Here is a 27,824-nt window from a genome sequence, read left to right on the forward strand (position 1 = left end):
TAGGGAAAACCTTTCACTGCAGTCTAAAATTTTAGTCTTTCCTAGGACTTTAGGTGGCGCTAGTGGTAAAGAACCCACCTGTCGATGCAAGAAACATAATGAGATGTAGGTTCAATCCCTGGGTCAGGAAGATCCCCTAGAGGAGGGCATGGCAACCCACTCCAGAATTCTTGCCTGGGAAATCCCAGGGACAGAGGAGCCTGACAGGCTGCAGTCCATAGGGTCGCTGAGTTGGACACGACTGAAGTGACTTACCACACGAAGGACTTTAGGTTTGATTTAGATCTGAAAATCTCATTGAAGATAAACAGTTTCATCAAAGTTTCATAGTTAGTGGAAGGAGAGGTGAAAATTTAGAACTGAAGCCATTCATTCGTTCATTCAAATAATCAAGTCATTACCCTGCTTCACACTCTCCTGTGTCTATCTGTTTTGCTTAGGATGAAATCCAAATTTTATGAGCCTATCTATTTTCTTCCTCCTTCAATGGGCCCACTTGACTCCAGCCTTCCTTCTGTTCCTTCCACCTGCTGAGTTCTTTCCCTGGATGTAACTTTTCCACTGTCTGCCCCCTTGTTTTCAAATGGACCCTCTCATGGCTGATTCGTTCTCACCATTGACGACTTAAGCTCGTTAGAGAGGTGATGCCAGGCCTCTGGGTTTGATCTCCACCTTCCTATGCTTCGTCACACCATCCTGTTTGGTCTTCACAGAGCTTAGTGCAGTCATTCTTATTTGCGCACTTGCTTACTTCTTTATTGTTTATCTTTTGTCTGGCATATGTATGTGTAAGAGCAGCAGGCAGGCTGGCTTGTTTACTTTTCTGTCTACAGTCCCTAGAACAGTATCTGGCATATTGTTACTGTTGTTTACGTGCTAAGTCCTGTTCGACCCTTTTTGCTACCCCATGGACTGCAGCGCGCCAGGATCCTCTGTCTATGGGATTTCCCAGGCAAGAATAGTGAAATGGGTTGGGTTGCTATTTCCTTCTCCAGAGGATCTTCCTGACCCAGGGATTGAACCCATGTCTCCTGCATTGGCAGGTAGATTCCACTGAGCTACCAGGGAAGCTCATCTGGCATACAGCAGGTGCTTAATAAATATCTGTTGAACTAAATGCTAAGTGAATTTTTAAAAAATATTGAGTATCTACTACACACTGAATAATAGAGACTCAAAGTTAAGGCAAGGAAAGAAATCTTACCCTAAAGAAATTTGAAGCCTGGTGACTTCAGGCAATTGGGTTTCTACTCAATTACACAGCCGCTAAATTGCACTCAGCAACTCACAGATTCCTAGAAATTCAGGTCACCTGATTTCCAAAATTGGTCTATGATTTCAGATTATTCATTAAATTGATTAGGTCTCTCATTTTGCCTGGGCCAGATCCTATTTACAGCTGTTGTTCTGACCATCAGTGGTACCTCCTTTTGCTCTCAAAATTGTCCCAGCATATATGATGAATTACATGGTCATCTTACTGTCAGCCAAGTACTAATAATTCATAACTTATTGTTAGTTAGAGAAGTTTAACTACATAAACTTCATCAGTTCAGAAATGTGAAAGGTCAAATCATATCTCCAGAAAGAAGCAACTTCCTAAGTTAAAACTCTGAGAAAAAAAGGTGAGGTGTGAATCTATTCTCTTATCATCAATTAGTCAGTCCATTAACAAGGCCAGAATTTCCCAATATATGTTCAACAATTCTGAGAAGTGCAACTAAGAGTTACATGTGACAAATAAAGTAAGGGCAAAGATTCTTTATTGTACCAGTAACTACCCTGCAAACTTCACTTGCATTTCCTCATCATTACTATTGGGATTTTACAGATGATGAAATTAAGGCTTTGAGAGATTAAGTAACTCATCCAAGGTCACACAGATACACTTCTTTATGTTTTCCTGCTCCCAATCACTATGTTCATTATTTCCCAAGCAAGTAAATATTTTGATAATTTGGGGGGATGCTGGGTTAAACTCTGTTAGGCAGGCTACTTTTCTACAGAGCCTCTTACTGTTGTAATATATCAAAGGGCATGGTATGTCTTCAAGGAGTGATACAGGCATAGTGTCTCCATCACTCACTGGGACATAAGACCCTTTTTGTGAGGACCCTTTCTGCAGAGCAGACTTTGGCTAGTACTGCTTTAGGAACCTGAGCAGGGCCAGCAATCCCTTTTTCCGTAGGTCAGTTCTCTGTGTATATGAACACAGCCTTACACTCAGACTGAGTCTGAGTCAGTCTTCCTTTGGGGAGCTCCAGTTTTCTTTGCTCTGAAATGAAGAAGAGACAATCCTTAGATCCCTGAGGCTTCATGGTCCTAGGGTTGATACTTACATCTGTGCTTTTAACCATCTTTCATTGTGCCTTTTCACTCCCCATACTGAACTTTCTGGTTTTTCACCTTATCCTCTCATTTACAAATCTAGAAATGTCCATCGGGAAACCTATACTTTTTTTTTGGCTAATGTCCTTAGTACAATTTAATAGCTAAAACCTCTGCAAATTTTGTCGGTTGTAACAACATGGATGGACTTGGAGGACACTGTACTAAGTGAAGTAAGTCGGAGAGAAAGACAAATGTTGTATGATATCACTTATATAAGAAACCTAAAAAATAAACTGGTGAATGTAACAAAAGAAACAGACTCAAAGATATAGAGAACAAACTAGTGGTTACCAGGGGGAAGAGGGAATTGGGAGGAGCAAGATAGGGTTAGAGCATTAAGAGATACCAGCAACTATGTATAAACTGAATAAGCTACAAGAATACATTGTACAGCACAGGGAAGATAGTCAATATTTTATAATAACTATAAATGGTGCATAATCTTCAAAAATTGTGAATCTTTATGTTGTACACCTGAAATTTATATGATATTCTAAATCAGCTATACCTCAATTAAAAAATTGTAAAAATAGGTGAAACCTTCTGATCACTTGGAGCACAGGAAATGATGACTAAAGAAGGACTTTTAGAGGGAAGAGAGAACAAATATATGGCTATTTTTAGTCCTCTTAGACTTTCAGGTGGGGGTGGGGGTGGGGGTGGATGTTGAGGCAGTGGAAAGGGAGTGGTGGGTTGTACCTGCATTTTTCAGCTAAGCATATACGCATTTTCCGGGCCAGTCAAGGGTGCTTTGGTTTTAGGGAAGGGGAGACTGCTTATAAAGGAATTAAAGGGCAGGGTCAGAATCCCTCCTATCCCCTCTTCTCACTGAAACAGGGGCAACCGCTAACCTTGCATGCTTAGGTCCCTAGTGTAGTAGGATTGAGTTTTCCAATGGCTTTTGTTACTCAGCTATGATCATCTTCCACTTTTTTTTTTCTTCTACTCACAAACCTCCCCTCCCCTCTCTTCCAAACCTTTCCCTCTCCTCCTGAGTCACTGAAACAGAGGTTTCCAAAGCCAGTCTGTTGCTGTGACCCCAGCAAGCCAGTTCCGGCATCTCAAACAACCTGGCTTAGCTATTGTTCCGTGGCCTAAATACCTGATGCAAAACATTTCCTAAGAAAATACAAGCATTTAACCCTTCCCCACCCAAGATTTGCTTTCCGTGTTTCATAACGATGTTTTGGGTAAGAAATGCTTTTGTTTTCATAAATGCTCACGAAGCTTCCGTAGAGCAGCCCCCATGAAAACGTTTATCCAGAAATTCTAATAAAAATCAATATGCACAGACAATTCCATTCCCCACTTCTTCCTGGACTTGTACAGTCCCAATCTTCAGCACAGCGTCACTGGGGTCCTCTAGTCGTCGCCGAGCTTTGGGCTGGAAATCGTTCCCGCATGATCACCCTAGAGGGCGCACTGTCTACATTTTCTGCAAGTAACTAGACGGCGCTGTCTCCCAGGCTCCATAAAAGGGGAGGAGGCGGATCAGTTTCCTTCTCTCATTGAGAAAGAGGATTGGAAGGCCGGGCGTATAAAGCCGCGCAGAGAGCGTGAAACAAAGCAGTCGGATCGGAATTGGACTTGGGAAGCGCCGTTTGGAGTCAGGCATAAAACTTGTTGGAGGAGAGTAACGAGCCTGCTCCTCTAGCTCTCCTCGTCCGCGCGGCGCCTCAGGGGTTCCCACCACCCTTGCGGTTTATTTTTATATCTGCTTTTTAATAGAGAAAGAAATATATATATATATTTTTTTTCCTCTTAAGTGAAAATTCCTGTTTCAAGAGAAAATAAGACAAGATCAATGAAGGAGAGAAGAGCCAGCCAGAAATTATCCAGTAAATCTATCATGGATCCTAATCAGAACGTGAAATGCAAGATAGTAGTGGTGGGAGACAGTCAGTGTGGGAAAACCGCGCTACTCCACGTCTTCGCCAAAGACTGCTTCCCCGAAGTGAGTGTGGCCGGCTGGGGCTGCGGGCGGGCGGCAGGGAAGGGATCCCCGTCTCGAGGTGGGTTTCCCTGGCTTTCACCCTTCACCCGGTTCTCTCTCTCTTTCTTTCTTTCTTTTTTTTTTCAGCCGTCTTTCTCATTGCTTATTACTTTCGCCCCGGTTAGTTGCCAGGAAAGGAAAAGTGGGGTGGAAGCGTGGAGGGGTTGGGATGCGCTTGCACATTCTCCTGTTAGCTTCTGAAACTTGTTCGGTCATGTGTGCAGAATCTGGGATTGGGAGATTCAGATCCTCCACTTTTGGAGAATCCGGGTGGGGTGAGAGGGAACTTAGGGCTTTCGGAAAGGATCTGCGTGTTTAGTGTGAGATGTGGTGCGTGTGGATTTGAGGGGGGGGGGGGTCTTCGTTTTTTAATGGGAGAGTAAAGAGACTATTTTCAGAGGGTGTTCTGCAGCTGTCGTGCATTTTAAGATAACCTCTTTGCCCTCTTTACTTCTGTCCATTTTATCCAGAATTACGTCCCTACAGTGTTTGAGAATTACACGGCCAGTTTTGAAATCGACACACAAAGAATAGAGTTGAGCCTGTGGGACACTTCGGGTAAGAGAGTCATCTGACCGCGTGGCGCTCGGGCGGGTTTCCAGGCGTTCAGGGGGTGCGCAAAGGGTCTCGGGGCCCCGCGTTTCTGGCACGCTCTCGGCGCCCGCCAGCGCCCGTTCTGCGTTCCTCCGTTAACTTTGCTTCTTACGAGGGATTCCCTGATATATGAAAATTTTGCCCCTTCTGAATGGGGGTGGGGGGACGATATTGGGTCGGGCAATAGCTGTGGGAAGAAAAGGAAGCTCCGTGCCCGAAGGGTCACCCCGGGATGTAAAATGCTTGTAGCCGGGTGTCCGGGGAGCGGTTGGCCCGCGGAGCTGTGCCCGAGTCCTCTCGGGGCGGCCAGGGTAGCTAAATGTTAGGGGGATGTGTGCGCCTTGTCGGTATCAACTGGCTCTAGGATGCGAGCGCCCCTCCAGGATCTAACCTGCTGCTTGGCTGGTAGACTGGGAGCACTCAGAGGGTGGTGGCCAGTGGAAGAAAACCCCCGAAGCCACGCACTTACGTGCGGATTCCGCGCTTGCGGAGAGAGTAGGGGGCGCGCAAGCACCCGCAGCGCTCGTGACGCCTACTGCCAGGAATGCGCTGGCTGCGCGGGCAGCACCCGGCGGGGGTCCCCGGGCCTCCTCTCCTAGCTGCCCGCCGCCCGCGCCGCCTCGGTGCCGACCTGCAGCTCTGAGCTCCCCCGCCCCCGTGATCACTTGGTGTCCTCCGGCCCACGCCATTCCCTCCTACCCATTGCATCACCCCTCTCCAGTGTGCGAGGCTGCGGGCTGCCCTATTCGCCTTTGACCTTCCCATCCAGTTGAATTATTGGCACGGTGAATTATTTTCTAGTGTCTGGGGTTCAAGGCCGGGTTATCGCCTTCCCACGCACTCACGCACCAACCTGGCACGCAGCTGTAGGGAGGGCCGGTTACACCGCGAAGGGGAAGGCTTCCCCGCGCAGATGTTAGGGGTTCAGTCTGGGTCAGGCGCGGTGGGGGCGGTAACATCACCTAGACTCTCCGGCTGGAACCCGGGGACCCGCCGACCCTGCTACGGTGCCTGGCGGCGTAGGAGTGCCTTTTCCAGGAAGGGTGTAGCCTCTGGAGAAGGAGGAGGAGACAGCGGGAAGGCCCGGGGAAGGCCCCTGAGCTTAGGTCTAGGAGTTTAGCAGGGAGCTGGGCTGCTGCGGGTGAACCGAGCCAAATCCTGGGTGAAACTGGCGAGGAGGAGCGCGCAAGTGCCAGCACGCAGACTTTACTGTCGGGCGGGGAAGGCCCGAGAGATGGCCCTGTGCTCAGCTGGCAGGGGCCTCGCGTAGATGCTTGTGGGCTGTGCGAGCTTCCCACCGCCCCCGGCTGTAACCTCTGGAGCCCCGGAGGGACTGAGGCGATTAGAGAGCACAAGGAAGAGGCCAGACTGACAGGGTCGCCAGAGGCAGTCCCTGCACAAAGGCAAGTGAGAAGTCTCGCGCGAGCGCCTCTCACGGTTGTTGCCAGGTGCTCCGAGGGCTGCAGTAAGATGCGCTGATTTTGTTTCTCCCTGGAGAGTCGGGCTCTTCCTGGAGCCTCGCCAAGGGTAGCAAAACCAAGACCTCACCGGATTTTATGCTGAGGATTGCACACACTCTCAAAACTATAGGGAAGGTGGTGATAGACGTAATGCTTGTTTCAGGCATTTCCATCGTCAGATTTGTACACAGCCTAGTTCTTAATGGACTCCAATTACCAGATATATCGTGGTATTTGTTATGCCTCGTGGGCAGGACAGCTGGTACGGTACCAATAATTAACACCAACACTCAACCCCCTCTCCCAGTCTGTTTGGACCTAATGCAGGATAAGAGTGATTTAGACATGGGGGTCTGTGAGTCTGATTCGGTCTTTGATACAAGAGCTATGTTTAGATTTTAAGCTACTTCTTACACGGATATCTGGGTACGGATCCTCTCCTTCCCTGAGTCTCATTTCGTCATCTGAAAAAAGGATACAGAAGCAAATAATGTGCAGGATCATTCCTAGCTGTAGACTTCTTGGCTTTGGGTCACCAGACAGGCAAATCTTTTTGTTTCACTGATGTTGGTTGGCTTCAGCTCTTAGTCCCAGTGGATCTGGCATCCCACGCCCTAGTTTTCACCACCCATGAAGCCAGCCAGATTCTGAACAGAGCCACTGCTTCCCGGTGGATTTAGGAAGGAGACCCATTTGGGCAGGGAGGGGGCATAGGTAACCTTAAAGGAATGTTGGGTTATTTACCCCTTCCTTGTCTCAAGCTTCGAGAGTCACGGGACCACCAAAGGAGATTTTAAATTGGGCTCCCAAAGGGCTAAATTGACTTTTTTTTCTTTAAGAGAAAAAAGACACATGCTTTTCAAAGGCTAGGAAATAAACAGAATGTAGGCAGTTTATAGTTGGAGGCTATGCTTCACATGTGCAGATAAATACCACTTCAGATAGTTTCAAATATTTAATTCAAACTCTACCGTTTGTTGTCTCTGCACACATAGCATCATACCTTACACACAGTAGTTACCCAGTAAAATCTGTTGAATGAACAAATGAATAATCATATGCATCATTTCCAAGGAGATGAGATTCCCTGACATTTATCATCACTGAATTATCTGTGCACAAAGAATGGCAACTTTATAAACATTGCCTTTCATCAGATTAAATATAATTACCTGAAATGAAGTCTGTTGTGAAGCAATCACTGTATTTTTATTTAATGAAACAAAACATATGTGTATTTAACTAAAATGCGCAGGTTTGAAAAACCTGTGATTAAGAAAATATCACACTGCAAATTTATCCAGTAATGAAATCTTAGGGCAAGTTTAGATTAAGATTTATATATAGTGGATAAAAGGCATAAGGGAATTATTTAGAATCCCATTATGTTGTTTGTGAGGTGAAGTGTGAGTTAATTAAACACAGTCATGAAACACTATTTGGATTCTTCCACCAAAAATGGTTTATCATTCATGTCTGATGCCTCTTGCTACATTTATTTTTTCCAACTGCTATCAGTTTAACTCTGGAGAAGAGTTTTCCCCTTCTAGAACTTTATGAATGTTAGAGGGAAAAGGAGGCATGTAACTTCTCTTACATAGAGAGAGTGATGACATGAACTTTGTTCTTTCAGTGGCATTCACATCCTGCTTAGCCTCCTACCAGATATTAGGAGACTCTCTCCCCTTTCTTTCTGCACCTACTATGTGCAGGCCCTCTCTGATGCCTTAGAGATAATAGTTTTAATTCAAATATTGTCCTATCTGCTGAGGGTCATACACCCAGGTAGGGCAGAGAGTTGGAAGAAGGAGTTTCTCCCCACTTAGTTTGGCCCATATGCAACCTGTGATAAGCCAATTTTGTCAGATTCTTGAACCCAAATGCCCTTTTCATCTGGTTGCTGTGGATTTCCCTTGTCAGGCATCCCTAATGTTGACAGATCCCCTGGATCCTCCTCAGGTAGAAAATGCTTCTAGCTGCCCCCAGCGCACACACCAATTAAAGCAACCACAAGTGGCAATTTGCCAGCAGGTGTCTTATGGCTGCTTAAAGTTATTTCAGTCCCTCTAAAAGGAAACATCATTTGAAAAGATACATGTACTCCAGTGTTCATGGCAGCACTGTTTACAGTATCCAGGACATGGAATCAGCCTAAATGTCCATTGACAGAGGAGTATGTAAAGGAGGTGTGGTACAATATACAATGGAATTTCACTAAACAATGAAAAAGAACAGAATGCCATTTGCAGCAACATGGATAGACCTAAGAGACTGTCATACTGAATGAATGAAGTAAGTCAGACAGAGAAAGACAAATATCATATGACATTACTTATATATGGAATCTAAAAAAGTGATACAAATGAATTTATTTATAAAATAGAAATAGAGTCACAGATGTAGAAAAACTTACAGTTACTGGGGGGGTATGGAGGGTGGGCAGGATAAATGGGGAGATTGGGATTGACCTATAATGCTGCTGCTGCTGCTGCTAAGTCACTTCAGTCGTGTCCGACTCTGTGCAACCCCATAAACGGCAGCCCACCAGGCTCCCCCGTCCCTGGGATTCTCCAGGCAAGAACACTGGAGTGGGTTGCCATTTCCTTCTCCAATGCATCAAAGTGAAAAGTGAAAGTGAAGTTGCTCAGTCGTGTCCAACCCTCAGCGACCCCATGGACTGCAGCCTTCCAGGTTCCTCCGTCCATGGGATTTTCCAGGCAAGAGTACTGGAGTGGGGTGCCATTGCCTTCTCCGACCTATAATGCTACTATAAATAAAATAGGTAATCACCAAGGACCTATCTATAGCACAAGGAACTCTACTCAGTACTCTGTAATGGCTTATATGGGAAAGGAATCTAAAAAAGAGTGGATATTCCTATGAAGTGAAGTGTAGCACTCAGCTGTGTCCAACTCTTTGCGACCCCATGGACTATAGCCAACCAGGCTCCTCTGTTCATGGAATTCTCCAGGCAAGAATGCTGGAGTAGGTTGCCATTCCCTTCTCCAGGGGATTTTCCTGACCCAGGGATTGAACCTTGGTCTCCTGCATTGCAGACAGATTCTTTACCATCTGAGCCACCAGACAAGCCCTGGATATGTGTGTAACTGATTCACTTTGCTGTACACTTGAAACTAACACATTATCAATCACTATACTCCACACACTATTATCACTATTAACACTATTATCAATCATGCTATACCAAAAAAAAAAAAGTAAAAAGAAAAACCCAGGAAGCAAAGCCTTCTTATAAATAAAACAGCATTGTGAATCCTCCTCTTAAAGGGGGGTATTTTAAAGGTAGTCTTTAGACATAGGTCTATGATTTCTTTATTTTAATGAAAAATATTCACTTTTTATTGATGATAAGACAAGCATTTGGTTAAAAGTTGCAGAAATGCTCCTATTGGTTTTTAAATTCACTCAGTGAGTTTCTGTAAAACAGTGGGTAATGGTTTCAACATTTTGATGTGATGAGACCAAAGTAGTCTTGTGCTTCAGATTCTTGGCCACATTCGCCAAGCATAGAAGCAATTTGTAGCATGAAGCCAGTGCCTACTAATAATAGAAATCCACCATTTAAGGATCACCATATCTTTTCCTAAGTGATTTGATTGCAGTGTAATTTCAGGACATGTGATGTAGGGAGTAATAATCATTCATTTCAGCTTTTAACCAAGGCAAGGTAATGCACATTTTATCGAAGGCATATTATTAGTTTTTAAAATACCCAATTTAGCTGCTAATATTCCCCCACGATAACTCCTATACACTTTTTTGAATCCTGTCCTGATACAAGGTTCTTTTAGGCCATGAGTGCTAACGTTAACACTTCCTGTACTAGCTTTTAGTAGTATTAACAGGAAAGGTAATATACTTTAACTTTTATACCTAAAGAAAAAGGGAAGAGAAGAAACTCTTGATCACTCATGACCTGACTTTGAGGACAGATTCCTTGACATCCATAAATCTATATTGTTATGTTTGTAGATTATGCATCAGGTTTGAAGAGTGGTCTCAGTGATAAGCACTTTTGAAATATTTCTTAACTGGGATGGGAATGTCAGCAGTGTAACCAGTATATAATTAATCCAGAAAAGCAGCGTCAAAAGGGTCACTGGTGCCTTTTTTGTCATTTAGGAGGCAAATTAACATTTCAGTACTTACAGAAATAATTGAAACAGGTAAACATTTTTTAGAGCTTTTTAATGTGCCTGAACTCTGCTAAATGCTGTGGGAGCTGGAAGAGGGTGGTACAAAACCTGGCTAGCATGGTGCCTGCCCTCAGAGTACTCACAGTCTAATACTTGTTCTTAAGAGGGTGAGCTGGAAGGTTCTAAAGCTGGACTCACTTAACAAGAAGATCCAAAGAAGAGCTGAAGACTGCAGGGTCAGCCCAAGGCCTGATTGCAGCCCGCCACAGTTTCTTCTTTATTGCTAACAAGTTGACTCAGTTCTTAAATCTGTAATATCCCTGCCTCTTGAAAACATGCTTATTATGTTAAATGGCTGGCAAGGAAACCAAGATTCTGAAAGCTGAAGCATTTTAACTGCAGTTAACCTTCTTAGGGAAAGGAAGAAAGGAAGAGTTTACACAGAAGCCAAAGAAGCGTGGGTGCTTGTGTTGTGAATCAAAGGCAAAACTGCACAAAACTAGTTAGATCGTAAGACAGTAATGAGCTCTAGGAGCTTAGAATTTCAAAGCCAGGTTTGACTCTTGAATTTTTTCCTGAAACTCTGTAAGAGGTGTGGGTTAAGACAAAACAGCTCTGAGTTAGGATGGTGATATCTGATAAAAAATACCTAAAACTATATTTGGAGAACTGTCTACTATGCAGTGGTTTCTGTTTATATCTTTCAAAGTTTATATTTGTCTAAATCTGTTTTCTTGCTAAGTTGCACAGTTTTGCTGAGGCATCCAGATTGGTCATTCTGATGCCACCTGTAATAACCAGATGTTTCCTCATTAATCCAGTTCTTTTGCATGTAGATATAACACCAAGGACCAATATTTTTTCCAGTTAGCTCATGGTGCCTGGTGGCCTGTGCCAAATGAATTGCTTATGTTGCCACCCTTTTCTGATGCCCTTTAAATGTCAGCTACTATATCTTGGCAGCCTTACTCAGAGACCCTCTTGACAAAACAGGAATTTCAGTGGCACGAAAGTAAGCTGCCTCAGAAGTCCAACCAGGAGTTGTACACGTTGACTTTGAAAAACAAGCCTGATGACATAGTGTGTGGCATAGCAGCTTCACTCATGGGTTGTTACTGAATAATAATGTAATATTTTTAGATGTATACCTATCTGCTCTTCTCCCTAAAGCTCTGTGACTTGCTATAGTTCCACTTTAAGTAAAATATTTTGATTCTTGTATTTTTAAAGAGTCTCAGTAAGATTGGGACTTTAACCCTAAACCGTTATTTAAAGCTCAGAAATAGCAGTCTTATTTCTACCTCTTTGACTTTCCATACAACTTCGTATCTACATTGTTCCCCGAAACTGAAAATATTGATTCTATTTTTATAGCAATAGAGAAATGCCCCCCCCCCAAATTTTCATAAAATGTGTTTATAATTTCTGTTGATCTGAACCTATAGAAGAAACAAAATATCCTTCCTGGGAATACTTGTTGCATGTTTGAGGGCATGATGCTCGTAGTACAAACTGCATGGAATAAAAGAGTTCAAGAGTCTCACACTGAGCCAGACCAAAGGTTCTGCCTGGACTCAATTCACATTCCTGAGGTGATTGCTGATTGGACCATTTACTCTTAAGTGGAGATGGCATCAGGAAATAGAATCTTATAATAACTGGGCAGTTCATCCACATGGTAACTGCTGTTGGGTACAAATATTCTCTTAGTCACAAAAAAATACCAAAAGCAACTGTGGTTCCTCTGCCCAAAATATGCAGTATTCCTGATTTTATTGTTCTAGGTAGGAATTTCTTATGGGGGAAAGTGAAGTTTTTCAATTTTAGGTTCAAATATTAATAAAAGAAAGTTATATTAATGAAATATTCAACTAGATGAGTTTTCAGTTCTCAAGCTCCCATAAAAGCTTCCCAGTGTTTGAACTGGTTTTGCAAAAGGTTCCACACAGCCTCCCTTTTGGGCATTAATCTTCAAACATATACGTTTAATTATGTGCATATATGGTATGTTCTATCTTTGTGAACAGATGACTTAAGCAGACAGGTATGTATCTGCAAAAGTAGTTTCTGGGTGAGGCACATTGTGACTATTCTTGGGCTGGAAAGACTGCTCTCGCCCAGAATTAATGCTCTTGAAGACAAGGATGGGTAGACCTGAAGATTCAGAAGCCTTTTAGAACTTTGCTGATGTTTGCCAAACTGCCGAAACTCAGAGAACCTCACAGGGCTCTATTGCAGTCTTCGCCCTGCAGAGCTTGGTCCTTGAGAGGTTTGGGGACACATTTTGTGTATACAGTGTCCTTGTTTCTTTACAGTGTGGAGTTTTCTGAAAGTTGATGATCTGACGCTTAAGTAGAAAGGACCTTGGAGTAGTACTAGGTACTTAAAGTTACGCACAGTATAAGGGAAATGCTGCATCAGAACTACCATGTGCGTGAAGCCTACTTCACATGGTGAGAAAGTTTTATTCAACAAGCAAAGCTCAGTACCTAGACTAACTGAAATGGTTAAAGAAGAAAATGAAAGTGTTAGTCATTCAGTCCTTTCTGACTCTTTGTGACCCCATGGGCTGTAACCCACCAAGTTACTCCTATGTCCATGAAATCCTCCAAGGAAGAATACTGGAGTGAGTTGCCATTTCCTCCTCCAGGGGAATCTTCCCGACCCAGGGATTGAACCCTGGTCTCCTGCACTGCAGGCAGATTCTTTACTATCTAAGCCACCAGGAAGCCCTGAAGTTTGGTACATTTCTACATAATACAAAATCATTCAGTGTTCTTTCTTGCCCTGTGTTTAGTTCTATAGTTACCTTGGAAGTTTTTTACATGCTTCTTTATTTAAAATAAAGAATCTGTAGAACTTAATCTTTTCCTGTTTGGCTTAACAGAATGCTTTAAGACATTTCTGATGGGATGGAGGAGGAGGGGCAGCCACTGTTCCTGTCTCATCGGCTTACTTTCTGCTTCTTTCTTTGGGGTCACTTCTGCCTCCCTGTATTGCTTCTCACTTCACAGGGGCATTCCTGGAATTCCTTTCCTTTTTTTTTTTTTTTTTTTTTTTTTACGGGTGAGTTATCCCACTCATGCCTGTGATGACACCGTGCACTCTTAAGCTTGGCTTTTCCTCCTTGCTTTGGGCAGTAGTTTGGCTTTATAGGCAAGAATTCCAGGTGCTTGAACACAGAGCAAGAACATGCAAGTTGAACTGGATATTTTCTTTTCCCCTGAAGGTTCTGCTTAGCTGATGAACTGTTAGATTCTTCCTGGTAGGACAGTTTTGCTTTTTGTTTTTTAATCTGTATCCGTTTTCCTTTTTACTCTGAGAGAAAGCAGACCATGGATTTTTCCATTCAAAAAAAGTTTTAACCTTGCCTTATCAAGCCTTATAATAAATAAATGATCTTGTTATTTTTAATGACAAATTATTCTTGTGGTTAGGCAAATTATGCTTATAACTAATAAATGTGGAGATCAGTTTTATTGCTACCTTTGGACACTCTTGGTTGATCTGAAAGCACTGTTCATTAGCAAAAGTAATAGGACAGATCAAAGTGTCATTCCTAATTAGATCTTGTTAAAGCTCTTAAAAATGACTTCAGAACCTCAACAAGCAAGGTGGTTTATTTCTCATGAACCTTAACCTATATGTTTTTTACATGTGTGTTTTCATTCAAAATATGAAACTCAATAAAAACAAAAGCAGAATCAAACTTCCATAAGAATGTGGTTTAGGTTGCAGACTTCATTTATTTTAAAGTCAGGCCAGTGTCTACATTTTTTAGATATTTGGGTACAACCACTAAGCATGGGGGGCTTCTTCCCAGGTGGCTCAGTGGTAAAGAATTTGCCTGCCAAAGCAGGAGACATGGGTTCGATCCTCGAGTCGAGAAGATTCCCCTGGAGGAGGAAATGGCAGCCCACTCCAGTATTCTTGCCTGGGAAATCCCATGGACAGAGGAGTCTGGCGGGCTAGGGTTCATGGGGTCCCAAGAGTCGGACACAACTGAGCGACTAAAGGACAACACTAAGCCCTGGAGGCTGCTTCCTTGATTCTAGGAAGCCCATGTCTCCAGCAGTGAGGCCTGAAGACAAAGCCACATCCCCTTTGTGGCCTTAAAATGGGAGGAGGGGAGAACCCAGTACACAAAAGGGAGGGCAGGGTGGTCTCTGCAGACATGTGCTGGCTTAGAAGTTAAAACCATTCCTCTGGATTTTCTCTGTAGTTTGAATTTTAAGTACTCTGTTTTAGTACCTTTGTAATTCTCCAGCTGTCTTTCCTTAATTTGTGTTTGGGAAAGATGATTTTCACTGTTTTGTAACACAGTCTTAGATCAGAGATTAGGAGTGTTTACTTGCCTTCATCTTAGTCAAAGTTTCTGTCCTCCAAAGTTCAGGTAAACTGGAGACGCAGGTGAGCTGGAGACGGGAAAGTAACCACAAAGTTTTCTTCCCAGTGGGACTGATTTCTAAGAAAGGAGATTTCTGAAGCCTGATTAGGCTTCTGACAGTCTGAATTATTGCAACGCTGGGACTTTCTGGATTTGGGGTCAAGTCATCTCCTGCTAACTTTGGCAGAGCAGAGGAAATCCTCATGTATATGTCTGGTATTTGAATTCCCACTCTAAGATCTGGAATTTTCTGATTCTATGTTTGGAAAAAGAGATCCCCCAATGTTTATGGCAGAAACTGTGCCCAGGTTAGACTTTGGACTCGAAAACAGAAGCTGCAATTGAGAAAGTCTGAACTTCACAGAACAAATATGGAAATCCCAGTGTGTCTGTGTAGAGTGATAAGCCATCTCGTTTCTCAGTCCTCTCAAAAATGTTGAAGTTGATGGAGTCTTTGTGAATTTTTCTCTTAACCTCAGATAATCTTTTTCCTTGAGTGACTGAAAAGGCAGCAGCTGCAGTGTGTCATTTTCAGAAACAGCCTTATTCTAATAAGTCTTACTGTTTAAAATGGCGTGATTGCTTTTTTTTTTTTTAGCTCTAAAGCCTTTAAACTTTGTCAAAATACCTTTCTTTTGTCAGTCTCTGCTTCATCAGGGTCCTGATTCCAGATGTGGGCAAAGAACTGCTGTAGCTCAGGACTGATTCTGGCTTTAGTTGGTCTGTATTTATTCACACTTTCCTTCCTTATGCCTAGAACATTTCCCTTCTTCCTGGCTTGGTAGACACACCTGGCTTGAAATTGTCACTGCTGGTGAAAAAGCCACAGCATTCCTGGGGTTAACCAGTGGGTACTGGGCACCCACCATATCCTGTGAAAAAAGAATGGTGCACCCTAACCGCACATAGTAACTTCGACATCTCAAGAGCAGCCTCCTGAAGATTTTTGTTTTGATAGAAATTTAAAAGATTATTTGAAACGCCTCTTTAGTCTTTCTCTTTCCCTGTCTTTGACTTTTGAAGTTTTGATTTATCAGGGGACAACATGTCATGTTTTTCTGCTAGAAATGGAAGGTGATGTCAAAATGAAATTGGGTTTCAAAAAGACTGGTAGTTTAGAGGTTTCTCCTCTATCCTGGAGTCAACTTATATATATATATATATATATATATATATATATATAAATGATTTTCCTATTGTGCTTGTGCAGTGTCAGTATACCGACAGTGATTTTTTGAAACAAAATAAATAGCATAACAAACTGTTATTTAATTGTATAATTGGCCTCATGCAATCACGCATCCTTTGGGGTTCTTGAAAGAACAGAAGAAATGCCCTATATGATTAGAAGAGGGTTCTGTGGTTAAATTAATTGGCTGGTAACTTGAAGCTTTAGGATTTAAATTAGGCTGGATTTAACTCAGTCTCATATCCTAGGTGTTACTCCTAGAGATGGAACTGTGTAAAACAGTGACAGAATTCAGTATGGCGTTTATTACATTCTTTCTCTGTAACAGGAAGAGTCTGTACAGGGTTTGGTGATAAGTTTTAAGTAAGCACACTCAAAGGTTATGGCTCCTTGTAACTGGGAGACAGGGTGGTGCGAGATGAGGCTCACGATGGCTCTCTGTGCATAGCTGAACCTACCCTTCCTTCTCTCCCCCACCTCCATGGTACTGACAGAATGATCTTGAATCTGGGGCTCCTCCCCAGGAAGTAGCTCCAGCTACGGTGCTTCCTGCTTGCACACAGCTTGCAATAGCAGCCATGTGTGTGCGCTCAGTCCCTAAGTCGTCTCCAGCTCTTTGTGACCCCATGGACCGTAGTCCACCAGGCTCCTCTATCCATGGGGTTTTTCCAGGCAAGAATACAAGAGTAGATTGTCTTTTCCTACTCCGGGGGATCTGCCAATCCCCTGCACTGGCAGGCAGATTCTTTACCACTGAGCCACCTGGGAAGCCCTTAGCCCAGCCATAACCATAGTTAAGACTTTTTGATCTCTTACTAAGTGCGGGCACTGCCCAGGTTCACTTAATCCAAGGTAGCTACTGTCATCGTCTTCGTTTCATGAGTGAAGAACTGAAGGAGCAGTGACCTGAAGCTACGTGCTCCTCCCCTGCAGGAGTAGAGGTGGATTTACGCTTCAGGACGTTGGGGTCCAGAGGCTCTGCCTTTCCAGCTGCCTTTCTGGCTCTGCTCTTTGAACTGAAGATCCTGGCTCCTTCCCTTGAATTTAAGTCAAACAGTGAGGCTTCCTTGCCTTGTTGTAGAAAGAAATACAGTACTGTTACAGACGGTAAAGAATCCACCTGTAATGCAGGAGACCTGGGTTCAATCCCCGGGTCAGGAAGATCTCCTGGAGGAGGAAATGGCAACCCGCTCCAGTACTCTTGCCTGGGGAAATCGCGTGGACAGGGGATACTGGCGGGCTACAGTCCATGGGGTGGCAAGGAGTCGGACACGAGTGAGTAACAGAGCACGCATGACTACACAAAAACGCGAATGAAGTTTTTGGCCAGCCCAGCACTACTGGACTTTTGTTTGCTTTCTTTTCCGAGAATTAGAGGTGATGGGAGCCGTGTGACCCTCCAAAGATTTAGCTCCAAAGGGCAAAGTTCATGCATGACCGGCAAAGGGGATTTTCATCTGACAACTTGTGTATCTTCGTTTCTTCTCAGGTTCTCCTTACTATGACAATGTCCGGCCCCTCTCTTACCCAGACTCGGACGCTGTGCTGATTTGCTTTGACATCAGTAGACCAGAGACTCTGGACAGTGTCCTAAAAAAGGTAAGTGCTAGGGAGTGATGACACAGATCAATACTGTCTGCATATAAATTAGAAACATTTGGTTGACTGGGAGCTCAAACACTCCAGTTAATACCCTGCTGTATGTTCTGTAACTAAAACACTGAAAAGGACACTCTCACATTATAAAAGGGTTCCCACTCATATGTGACCTAAGTTTTGATGATGAACCTGCTAAACATTTGATCTCACTTTAAGAAACAAAATACGTTTTTAAGAACCTCTGTGTTATACTTTGGGTAGCAATGGTGCAGCTGACAATAACGATACTCTGTTACTGTTCAGTGTGTCTTCCTTCTTTCATTAACCTGTAGACTGTGCTTACTTTTCAGGTTCATATTTGACCTCGATTCAGGGCTTGAAATGAATGCAGTCATAGCTGTTTAGTTAAAACAAAAAACCACTATATTTCAGTAATGATGTTATTTATTAGAAACAGAAATATAATGCATAGGGGAGAAATAGGTCTATGTTTCCAGGCAATAGACCAGGTGACTTGTGATCGGGGTGTTGTTGTACACTAGTAAACACAGTGGTTGTATACAGGTTGTAAGTGATATCACATGGCTAGTGTCCGGAGACAAAGGTAAGGGAGGTTTTGTCCATGGCGAGGGGACCCTAGGAAGCTCTGTGTGGAACCCAGGGAAGGTCAGGAAGAAGGGACCCTGTTGCAGGTGGTCCCTGGTCCTGGCGAGGCCAGGAGAGGGAGGAGACAAGCTAGGACTGAGCCCCAGGATAGCTAGAGAAGGCACATGCCTGTCCAAGGGCCGGCGTGGGGCAGCCTCTAGTTGACTCTTCAGTCCTGGCCTGAATGCCGTGACGTTTCAGAATCAAACATTTCTAAAGCCCCCTTCTCCTCCAGGCACTCGGGCTTCATCTGAGGATGTGCTTGAGAGCACAGAAGGGTCCTTGTATTTTGTATGTTTCTATTAGTTTGGTTTTCCCTATTATGTTTGACTACAGGCCTTGTGTGTCGTGATGAAATTAAGATCTAAGGTGAATCAACCCCTCTCTCCAGCCCCGTCTCTTTACTAAACATGAGAAGCACAGTTCAATGAAATACTAATTTCTTAAAAGATGAAAGCCTCTTTTTAGCTTTTTAACTCGTTTCAGTGTTGTGTAACGTTTGTATCTTAACACGAGTGACGTGACTGTCAGATTCCAGCAGGAATACGCCTTTCCTGCCTTCGATGCTTGTGAACAATTGCTAGATGTGAGGCCAGAGTCATCACACAGCGAACAATGACAGAGCAGCTTGCCTCGTGCTTGTCTGTGGATCAAAGAGACCGCTTATTTACTGGAGTTCTTACTTGATGGAGTATCGAGTTATGCATCATTTATGGTGAAAAACCCTGCTTCTGTTTTGTTTTGCTTTTGTCTGCTAAGACCAAATGAGGAGCGACTCAGCCTTAAAGATATTAATGAGTGTATTTGATGTTTGTGTGAGGTTTAAGGCTCATGATAACCCCTGCTATGGGTTGTCTAGATTCATTGAATCCTTTAAGTCCTTGAATATCAAAGAGGTTAGAGTGACTTAGAGCTACAGAGATCTTATTCTTTTTTTTTTTTTTTTTTTTCCGATTCACCTTCTAGTTCTTACTCCAGGGCTGTCTAACACATGGTTCAGTTCAGTTCACTTCAGTCGCTCAGTCGTGTCTGACCCTTTGCGACCCCATGAATCGCAGCACGCCAGGCTTCCCTGTCCATCACCAACTCCCGGAGTTCACTCAGACTCACGTCCATCGAGTCAGGGATGCCATCCAGCCATCTCATCCTCTGACGTCCCCTTCTCCTCCTGCCCCCAATCCCTCCCAGCATCAGAGTCTTTTCCAATGAGTCGACTCTTCGCATGGTAGATGCTTCTAAATAACACTGGGGGAAAAGGGAGGAAGGAGAGGAAAAGGGAGAAAGGAGGGAGGGAGTAAAGTGAAATGAAAGTCACTCAGTCATGAACTGAGTCACCAACTCTTTGCGACCCCATGGATTGTAGCCCACCAGGCTCCTCGTCAGTCCATGGGATTGTCCAGGCAAGAATAGAGTGGGTTGCCATTCCCTGGACTTTTGTGCAAAGTAGGTATTACTCCCTTTGGTACCCTGGTGTACTTTGGATTAGAGTTTATTGCCCACACTTCTGGATCCAGAGGTGTCCTCTAGAGATCTTTTAAATTACTCATGCAAGATGTCCCTTTTATGTAATATTATAGACATGACTTCATCACCCTCCTTTCTTGTGAATTCCTTTCTGGAAGACACAGCTACATTGTAATCATCTCTGTAACCACCACAGAATTTAGAGCACTGAACACATGTTTGTGAACGTGGGCAGGGAGAGTCAGGCGGAGATTCCTGACCTCAGCATCTCTGATCACTCCTCTTCAACGTGAGAGCTCTCCTATGAACTGTCTGAACTCCTGACTGCCATCCTGATGGTCACCTTGAGGAAATGAAACCACAAAAAGTCATCCATTTGTTCTTCTAAGAGGACAACTGGAATTCCCTGCCAGCCATTTCTGGAAGTTCTAAGAGTTCTTGTTGGGCCGTGAAACAGCTGGCTAGGTTAGACTACATTAATAACTTACACAGCATAAAACTAACTCAAGGGAATGTGAGCTATAGGACCAGGTGTCTCTCTGATAACCCAGGAGATGGGCCATTGCAAATGTCATGGTCTTTGTTGATTCAACCACTCCAATGGAAGCTCCTTAAAGGCAGGAGATTCTGCTGTATTAATTCTAATCTCCAGGCTCTGAAATCTCAGTAGAGATTTCAATGCAGGGTGACTGCTCTGTCTTTCTAGGTGGGGTCAGTGAATACATATCTCTGCTTGTGTTAACTCTTCCCATGCTGGGAAGTACCAGTTGAACATATCCAAGGATGTAGTGACTTGTTAGAATATATAATTTTTCTTGAGTCATGTTTATCTTTCAGAGATGCCTCAATAATTAAGAAATTGCCTTAGCTACTTTCTGATAACACCCACCATGTCTCTTACGGTGGGAATGAGTCACAGAGAACAGATAATAACGTGCTTAGTTACTTAGTCCATGAGATTTTCCAATAAGAATACTAGAGTGGGTGGCCATGCCCCCCTCCAGGGGATGTTCCGACCCGAGGATTGAACCCGCGTCTCCTGTATTTCAGGCAGATTCTTTCCCTGCCGAGCCACTGGGGAAGCGCCATAGATAATAATATGGTTCCCTAATGGACCCATGGGCTTTCCAGGTAGCACTAGTGGTGAAGAGCCCGCCTGCCAATAAAGGAGACCTAAGGGACTTGGGTTCAATCCCTGGGTCAGAAAAAACCCCCTGGAAGAGAGCATGGCAACCAACTCTAGTATTCTTGCCTGGAGAATCTCCTGGTTCCTCTGCCACCAGGACAGAGGAGCCTGGTGGGCTACAGTCCAAAGGGACGCAAAGAGTCAGACACGACTAAAGTGACTTAGCACACACACAATGGATCCATAATTAAAAGCAGTAACATTTAATATCTACTCGGCAGATAAATGCAAGTTTGCTCCTTTTATCTTAAGTGACACTTTAAAAGTCCCTTCTGCGTCCTATTTCCAGTGCCTGCCAGTAGAGAAATTGTTTTCCTTTGTATGGATGCCAGCACTCTGTTAATTCTTCATCTTCTTTTCCCCCCATAGTGGAAAGGTGAAATCCAGGAGTTCTGTCCCAACACCAAAATGCTCTTGGTTGGCTGCAAATCTGACCTTCGGACCGATGTCAGTACATTAGTAGAGCTCTCGAATCACAGGCAGACCCCGGTGTCCTATGACCAGGTATGTATATAGTTAGTGTGTACATGCGGATTATAAAGAGTGACAGAAATGAAACATCACTTGTAATAAATAAACTGAAAAGTAGCTACTTTTCTACAGGGTCAACCAAGGGTCACCACCAAGTCCAAGTCCCTCTCCTGAGATGGAGAATGAGCTCTCTGTGTCCAGACTGTGCCCATCTGTGAACAGAGGTGAAAGGGGCTGGTGCGTCTGTGCCTCTGGCTTCACAGCAAACATCCAGGCCCCTTCCTGGCAGTCCATTGCTCAGATTAATGTAAAAACTGCCCCGTGAGCATCAAAGTGATCCAGGACAAGATTGGGCCAAAATTATGGTGATATTTTGATTGTGAGTTTCTCAAAAAGCTTTCCTACATTGAGCAATTGACTGGGTAAGGATTCATATGTGTACATGTATACATAAGGCAAATTTGAGAGGAAACCCTTTAATATGTTCTGCCTTTCAGCAGAAGAACCATGTGATGCTTGATTACTTGAGGGCAGAAACAGTGGCTCATATTCAAAGTTGTATTTCTCTGTAACTCTAACTGGGTTTAAAGTTAAATAGATTTAAGAGGGAATGTGGTCAAAATCAGTAATACTCTTAAAGAGAGTTAATCTTATTTTACACTCAGCAACATAATAAAATACTACAAAAGACCATTGTCAGTAAAATAGAGCCCCCCCCAAAAAACGTCTAGTTTTATCATTCCTGCAGGCATTTCTCCCAAGTATTTAGGAAGGAGGAGGATTAGTTTTAGAAGTTCATTCTCTTAAAACTTACAACCAAATTCTAAAGACGGTTCATGTTGAAATAGCTAGAATTCTATTTATTCATTGTTTGACCAATCATACTGTGGTCTTCTTTGTCCTTCATTCCAGTTAACACAACTCTGGCTATTTAAATAAGCTATTTTGATGTAGACATGGTCTTCTTGGGTCCCCTTTTTGTCTGGTCCACATTTAAAAATTACATATTTTATGTCTCCCAAATTATAGATGTGTAACAGTATTGTTCCTTTCCTCAATTTGTTTTGGCCCTTAATCATATAAGTTTCAAAACTGATTCTAAATTCTCTTACGGCTGCTTTTTGTACAGCCTATTAGCCTTGAGTGCCATTTGCTTAGTTGCTCAGTCATGTCTGACTCTTTATGACTCTATGGACTGTACACCAGGCTCAGAAATTTTGCCAGAAGTTTTCCTGGCAAGCATACTGGAGTGGGTTGCTGTTTCCTACTCCACGAGTGCCATTTACACTCAAGAAAAGAAGAGTTGAGTTCCCCATGAGGTGCTGAAATAGGGTGGAAGAGCCGGATGACTCTACCAGAACTGTGTGAAAAATGCAGCATTTACATCCATGATCCGTAGCTTTTTCACTCTTTTCCAGCAGTAAGATTCTCTGGGTAATTCTATACTCTGCTGTAACTTGGAAGACCTATGTGTCTAGTTACCCTAGGTTACCATTGGTAGTGAAGATAAAGCACCTCCTAAGACTTCTACTTCCTGGCAACACCCCATACTAACAAACTACCTGATGATTGGGCTGTTTATTGATAACCCAGTGTCATCAGACCAACCTTTGGCACCTCTGGGAAGTCAAACAGTGCCTACTGAGTGATGGCAATTGAATATCTTAAGACTGGTCCTTGACTGCAAATATTTATGCAATAATAAAGAAGGTAGTTAAAATGTTTAAAAAAGATTTTTTCATCAATACCTGGAAAATTCAATTACATATTAGAAACATTTTGTGATGCATTATAATTTTGAGGTATTGGAATATACTTTCTAACTTTTCCCAGAGACTTATTGCTGATCACAATCCCTTTTGCTTTACAGGGAGCAAATATGGCCAAACAGATTGGAGCAGCTACTTACATTGAATGCTCAGCTTTACAGTCAGAAAATAGCGTCAGAGACATTTTTCACGTGGCCACCTTGGCATGTGTAAACAAGACAAATAAAAACGTTAAGCGGAACAAATCGCAGAGGGCGACAAAGCGGATTTCACATATGCCCAGCAGACCAGAACTCTCGGCAGTGGCTACAGACTTACGAAAGGACAAAGCCAAGAGTTGTACTGTGATGTGAATCTTCGGTTATTTTTTATGAGGACAAGGAAATTAAGTGTAAAAACCACCACCAACAAAACAGAAAGGTGAAGTCTGAACAAAGTGCACAGCCAAAGTCACGTGTTCTGGAGGCTTAGGAGGCATTTGGAAGGATTGTTCATCTTTTTGGAATCCTGTCCTTAGATTTGGCACGTAGAACAAGTGGTGGGAAGTGAGTTCATTGAAGAGTTTTGAAATGTGACTTGAAAAATATGCCAAAAAAGAGAGATTCAGATGGGCTAGAGGCTGAAGAAGAGGAATGCGAGTACCTCCAAGAAGAAAAATCACACTCTGATGGTGCTTGCGTTTTTGTTTTCTTTGTTACAATCTGTTCACGGATCTCTACTTTGATTTAATTTTTAAGTGTTTTAATCTCCTTTACGAAAAAGTATATATTAATATACCATCCTCATTGGGGAACTGGCACTGTGACCGTAGCGTTTAGTTTTCTAGAGGATGTGATCTAATTTTCTCCTAGCTCATCATTAAAATGGAAATTGTATCAGGACCCATGGGATATCCAGAGGAAAAGTTGGTGAGGCTTTGAAATCTTGCTGTCCTGAAGATAGTTGAGTGAGATGGTTCTCAAGGAAGGCTTTTGCAGTGTTGCGGGGTGTGCAGACCAGCACTACAAAGATTGAATAGGTCAACTAGAAGAAAAGCGTCCATTTTTATTCAGTCTGATGGTTCTGTTCATCCTTGTGATTGTCATTAAAAAGTGGTAAATTGCTCAATGTGATATTTTTGTGTGCTGTTTAGAAAAGAGGGTGTGTGATTTTCTTTTTTTTTTTTGCCATCGTTGATAAAAATGCAAAGTCAAATAAAAGGTGTCTTGGTATGACGTCATAGAATGATCAAAGGGGGAAAAAATGTAGGTACTATTGATATTTTCACCTGATGAGATAACGAATGAAGGATAGTAGCAGAAAGCACAGTTTGTGAGTTAAGTTGTCTGGATGTAAGAGACCAAAAGTACGAAGCAAAAGGCCTATTTTGGGATGAAGCTCCAAAGTTGGCAACATTTGATAATCAGTTGGCTTATTTCAGTATCTTTCAATGAACATGATAAGAATGGCCCTCTGTTCCATGCTTTTGAGAATCCTTAGAGGAAAATTATATACTGTCAGCCCCTACACTATCCTATGGCATTTCTAGAGAGTGATTGCTAAACCTCAATCAGATTCTGCCAAGGCCGTGTTCCATACTTGATCACTATTGTTACATAAAATAATCAGCCTTTAAAATAGTTTACAGATATTTTTTGACCAGTTGCTTTTAGAGCTTCTTTCAGAGAAGAAACCAGATCTGACCTTTTTATTGTTGGCGCTTGTTGAAAACGAGCTTTCTTTCCAATGATAAAGCTTCATTTTTGAAGTGTTGAAGCTGTGCTCCCATTCAGCTGTGGCAGGAGAGGAGATTAAGGTAGTTACAACACTCAGTCTGTGTCTTACAAGCACTTTGTTTTGTCTCTGCAAGAAAATACCATTCCAGTCATTTTCCCCAAGAAATACAGGCGTTTTACCAACATGATATGCTCTGATTAATGCAGCATTATGCTTTGGGCAGTATTACAAAATAGCTGGCAAGTGCTTTCTGTATTTAAATATTGTAAAAAGAAAATAAGTTATAACTGTTATAAAGCAGAACTTTCGTTGCAGTTTTTTAAATGTTGAAGTCACTTTGTATGTTTGTTTGGTCAATGTTTCTGCAGTATTTATTAAAACATACTTTTTTTTGTTTCTTCAAATAAAAAAGTAACCATGTCTTTGTCAAAATGTGAGCTGCCTTTCATTACCTACTTCCTGATTTAGCTGTTTATTTTTCTTTAATAGAGTTGATTACAGAATCTGGCCTCACATTTCCTGGATGGGTAGGCCTTGGAATTATTTGCTTCTTGGCAGAAGTTGGAATTTCTTGGGGGAAGATACATCTGTGTATATAAAAGTTTTTCATGATGATTTCAGGAAGTGGAATGTAATTAGAATGAGTAATTTGATCATAAACAGAAAGCGCCACCATACTGCCTAGGATTAATTCTTAGAAAATGTGGGGATTTCCTTCAACCCTTCAAGTAATAACAGTATGATACAGTCTCAGGTCCCAGGTTAATTCTGATAATAGGGCTAGTTTGCTTCTGTGGCCTCTGTAGCCCCAAGCCTCAATTCCTAATCCAGCATCCACCTTGCAGGTATGCTCTTGTTCACAGAGGCCTGGTGTGCAGATGACCCCAGACTCAGCTATTGCAACAATTAAAGAAAACAGAAAAAAAAAAAAAGGCCTTATTTATGGTAGCAGCATTTCTAAATAACACAGAACAGCAGAATTCAGGCTTCCTCAGTGACCTGAAAGTTGTTACGTCAGCATGAAAAAGCTTAGGATCAAGAGAACCATGGTGGCCCATGAACCCAGTCTTTTAGCTGAGACTCTGACATGCAAGTTTTACAAAAATGTCCAGAGATACTCCATGTGGGTATCTCACAGCTCTTTAGGAAAATTCAGCTATTGCTACACAGTTAAGCCACTTCATATAAAAACTACATCCTTGTGACTTTAAAAAAAATTGGAATATAATTTATTTATAATGTATTGTTTCTGCTATACAATGAATCAGCTGTGTGTATACATATATTCCCTGTTTCTTGGGCCCCCCTCCCCCCATCTGCCCCCCCACCCCTGCCAGGTCAACGTAGAGCACCGAGCTGAGCTCCCTGTGTTACACAGCGTTTCCCCCTAGCTAGCTATTTTACGCATGATAGTGATATATGTTGATCCTAATCTCCCAGTTTGTGCCCCTCTCCCCTTCCTCCCCTGTATCCACACATCTCTTCTCTACGTCTGTCTCTATTCCTGCCCTGCAAATAGATTCATCTGTACCATTTTTTCTAGATTCCACATATATGCATTAATATTAAACTATTTGCTTTTCTCTTCCTGACTTCACTCTGTATGACAGACTCTAGGTCCATCCACATCTCTATGAAAGGCTTTAGAAATCTGAGATGTAGTGACTTGCTTGAGAATAATCCTCAGAAACCAAGGATCTAACAAGCACGACTGAACAAGTGAAAGAGCATTGACATTATGGGATAGTCTCATAAAATTTTTTTAAAAGCCCAGAATTACCAAAAATATCTGTAACTCATTCTTGTCGGCATGTAGTAAAGGGAATAAAAAGACTTTCCTAATCCTTGGTGTTGAGTAACTTCTTAGGCATAACATCAAAATTGTGCTTGCAAGAAACTCGTTTCCCAACAATGACTGACACAGGAGAAAAAAACCCAACAGTTGAGTTTCTGCTGACCTTGGCAGTATTTTATGGGTTGTACAGTAATGTTTCCCTCTGGTGAATTGTTCTTTTCCAGTGGCTTTAATTTTGTACAACAGAAAAGAAAAAAGTTGGTCTTCAGCCCTAGGTATGTATGCTTTCCTTTTCTCCTCTGAATTTTTGCTTCAGCAAACATTTATTCTAAGCATTCTGTGAACATTCCTTTCTATTGATTAATGATCATGATTAATGCCTCTTTAAATGCTAAAAGGTAATTTTCAAACTCTGAGTAAGACTTTGTGTCTCACTTCTATTAATCTTTCCCAGCAATAGGAATAGTTGCTTAGAAGAGTCTCACCTTGTAGGGAATGTGCCTTAAATGCAAATTTAGAAATAACCCAGGGAATTATTTTTTATTGGAATAAAAAAAGAATAAACTCATCCTTAAGACTCCTGAAACTCTGAACGTTTAATGTACTTGAGACTCCCAAGGAGATCAAACCAGTCAATCCTAAAGGAAATCAACCCTGAATATTCTTTGGAGGGACTGATGCTGAAGCTGAAGCTCCAATACTTTGACCACCTGATGCAAAGAACTGACTCTTTGGAAAAGACCCAGATGCTGGAAAAGACTGAAGGCAAAAGGAGAAGGGGCAGCAGAAGGTGAGATGGTTAGATAGCATCACCGACTCAACAGACGTGAGGTTAAGCAAACTCTGGGAGATAGTGAGGGAGAGGGAAGCCTGGCGTGCTTCAGTCTGTGGGGCTACAGAGTCAGACACAACTTAGTGACTGAACAAAAAGCACCACCAATGCAATAGTGACATGTTACACCAGACTTAGAATGCTATGGTATGATGGTGCAAAAGAAGTTTGCAAGT

The 27,824-nt window shown here is 42.6% G+C and overlaps 1 protein-coding gene across 1 annotated transcript; it reads left to right on the forward strand.

The window, feature by feature from the left end:
• The first annotated feature begins 3,873 nt into the window (after positions 1-3,873).
• Positions 3,874-25,453, forward strand: RND3 (Rho family GTPase 3). Its single transcript, XM_069574421.1, has 5 exons — positions 3,874-4,345; positions 4,855-4,942; positions 17,661-17,770; positions 21,435-21,569; positions 23,407-25,453. Exons 1-5 carry the CDS (start codon positions 4,196-4,198, stop codon positions 23,656-23,658), a joined length of 735 nt encoding a protein of 244 aa, XP_069430522.1. The 5' UTR covers positions 3,874-4,195; the 3' UTR covers positions 23,659-25,453.
• The last annotated feature ends 2,371 nt before the right edge of the window (positions 25,454-27,824 follow it).

The sequence above is a fragment of the Ovis canadensis genome, chromosome 2 (assembly GCF_042477335.2).
Source record: "Ovis canadensis isolate MfBH-ARS-UI-01 breed Bighorn chromosome 2, ARS-UI_OviCan_v2, whole genome shotgun sequence".
Taxonomy (NCBI): Eukaryota; Metazoa; Chordata; class Mammalia; order Artiodactyla; family Bovidae; genus Ovis; species Ovis canadensis.

Bases quoted from the DNA above. Each gene is read 5' to 3' on its own strand.
- RND3 (XM_069574421.1), top strand. From the start codon at position 4,196: ATGAAGGAGAGAAGAGCCAGCCAGAAATTATCCAGTAAATCTATCATG. The intron at 4,346-4,854 runs GTGAGTGTGGCC...CATTTTATCCAG, and splicing joins CCAAAGACTGCTTCCCCGAA to AATTACGTCCCTACAGTGTT. The intron at 17,771-21,434 runs GTAAGTGCTAGG...TTCCCCCCATAG, and splicing joins TGGACAGTGTCCTAAAAAAG to TGGAAAGGTGAAATCCAGGA.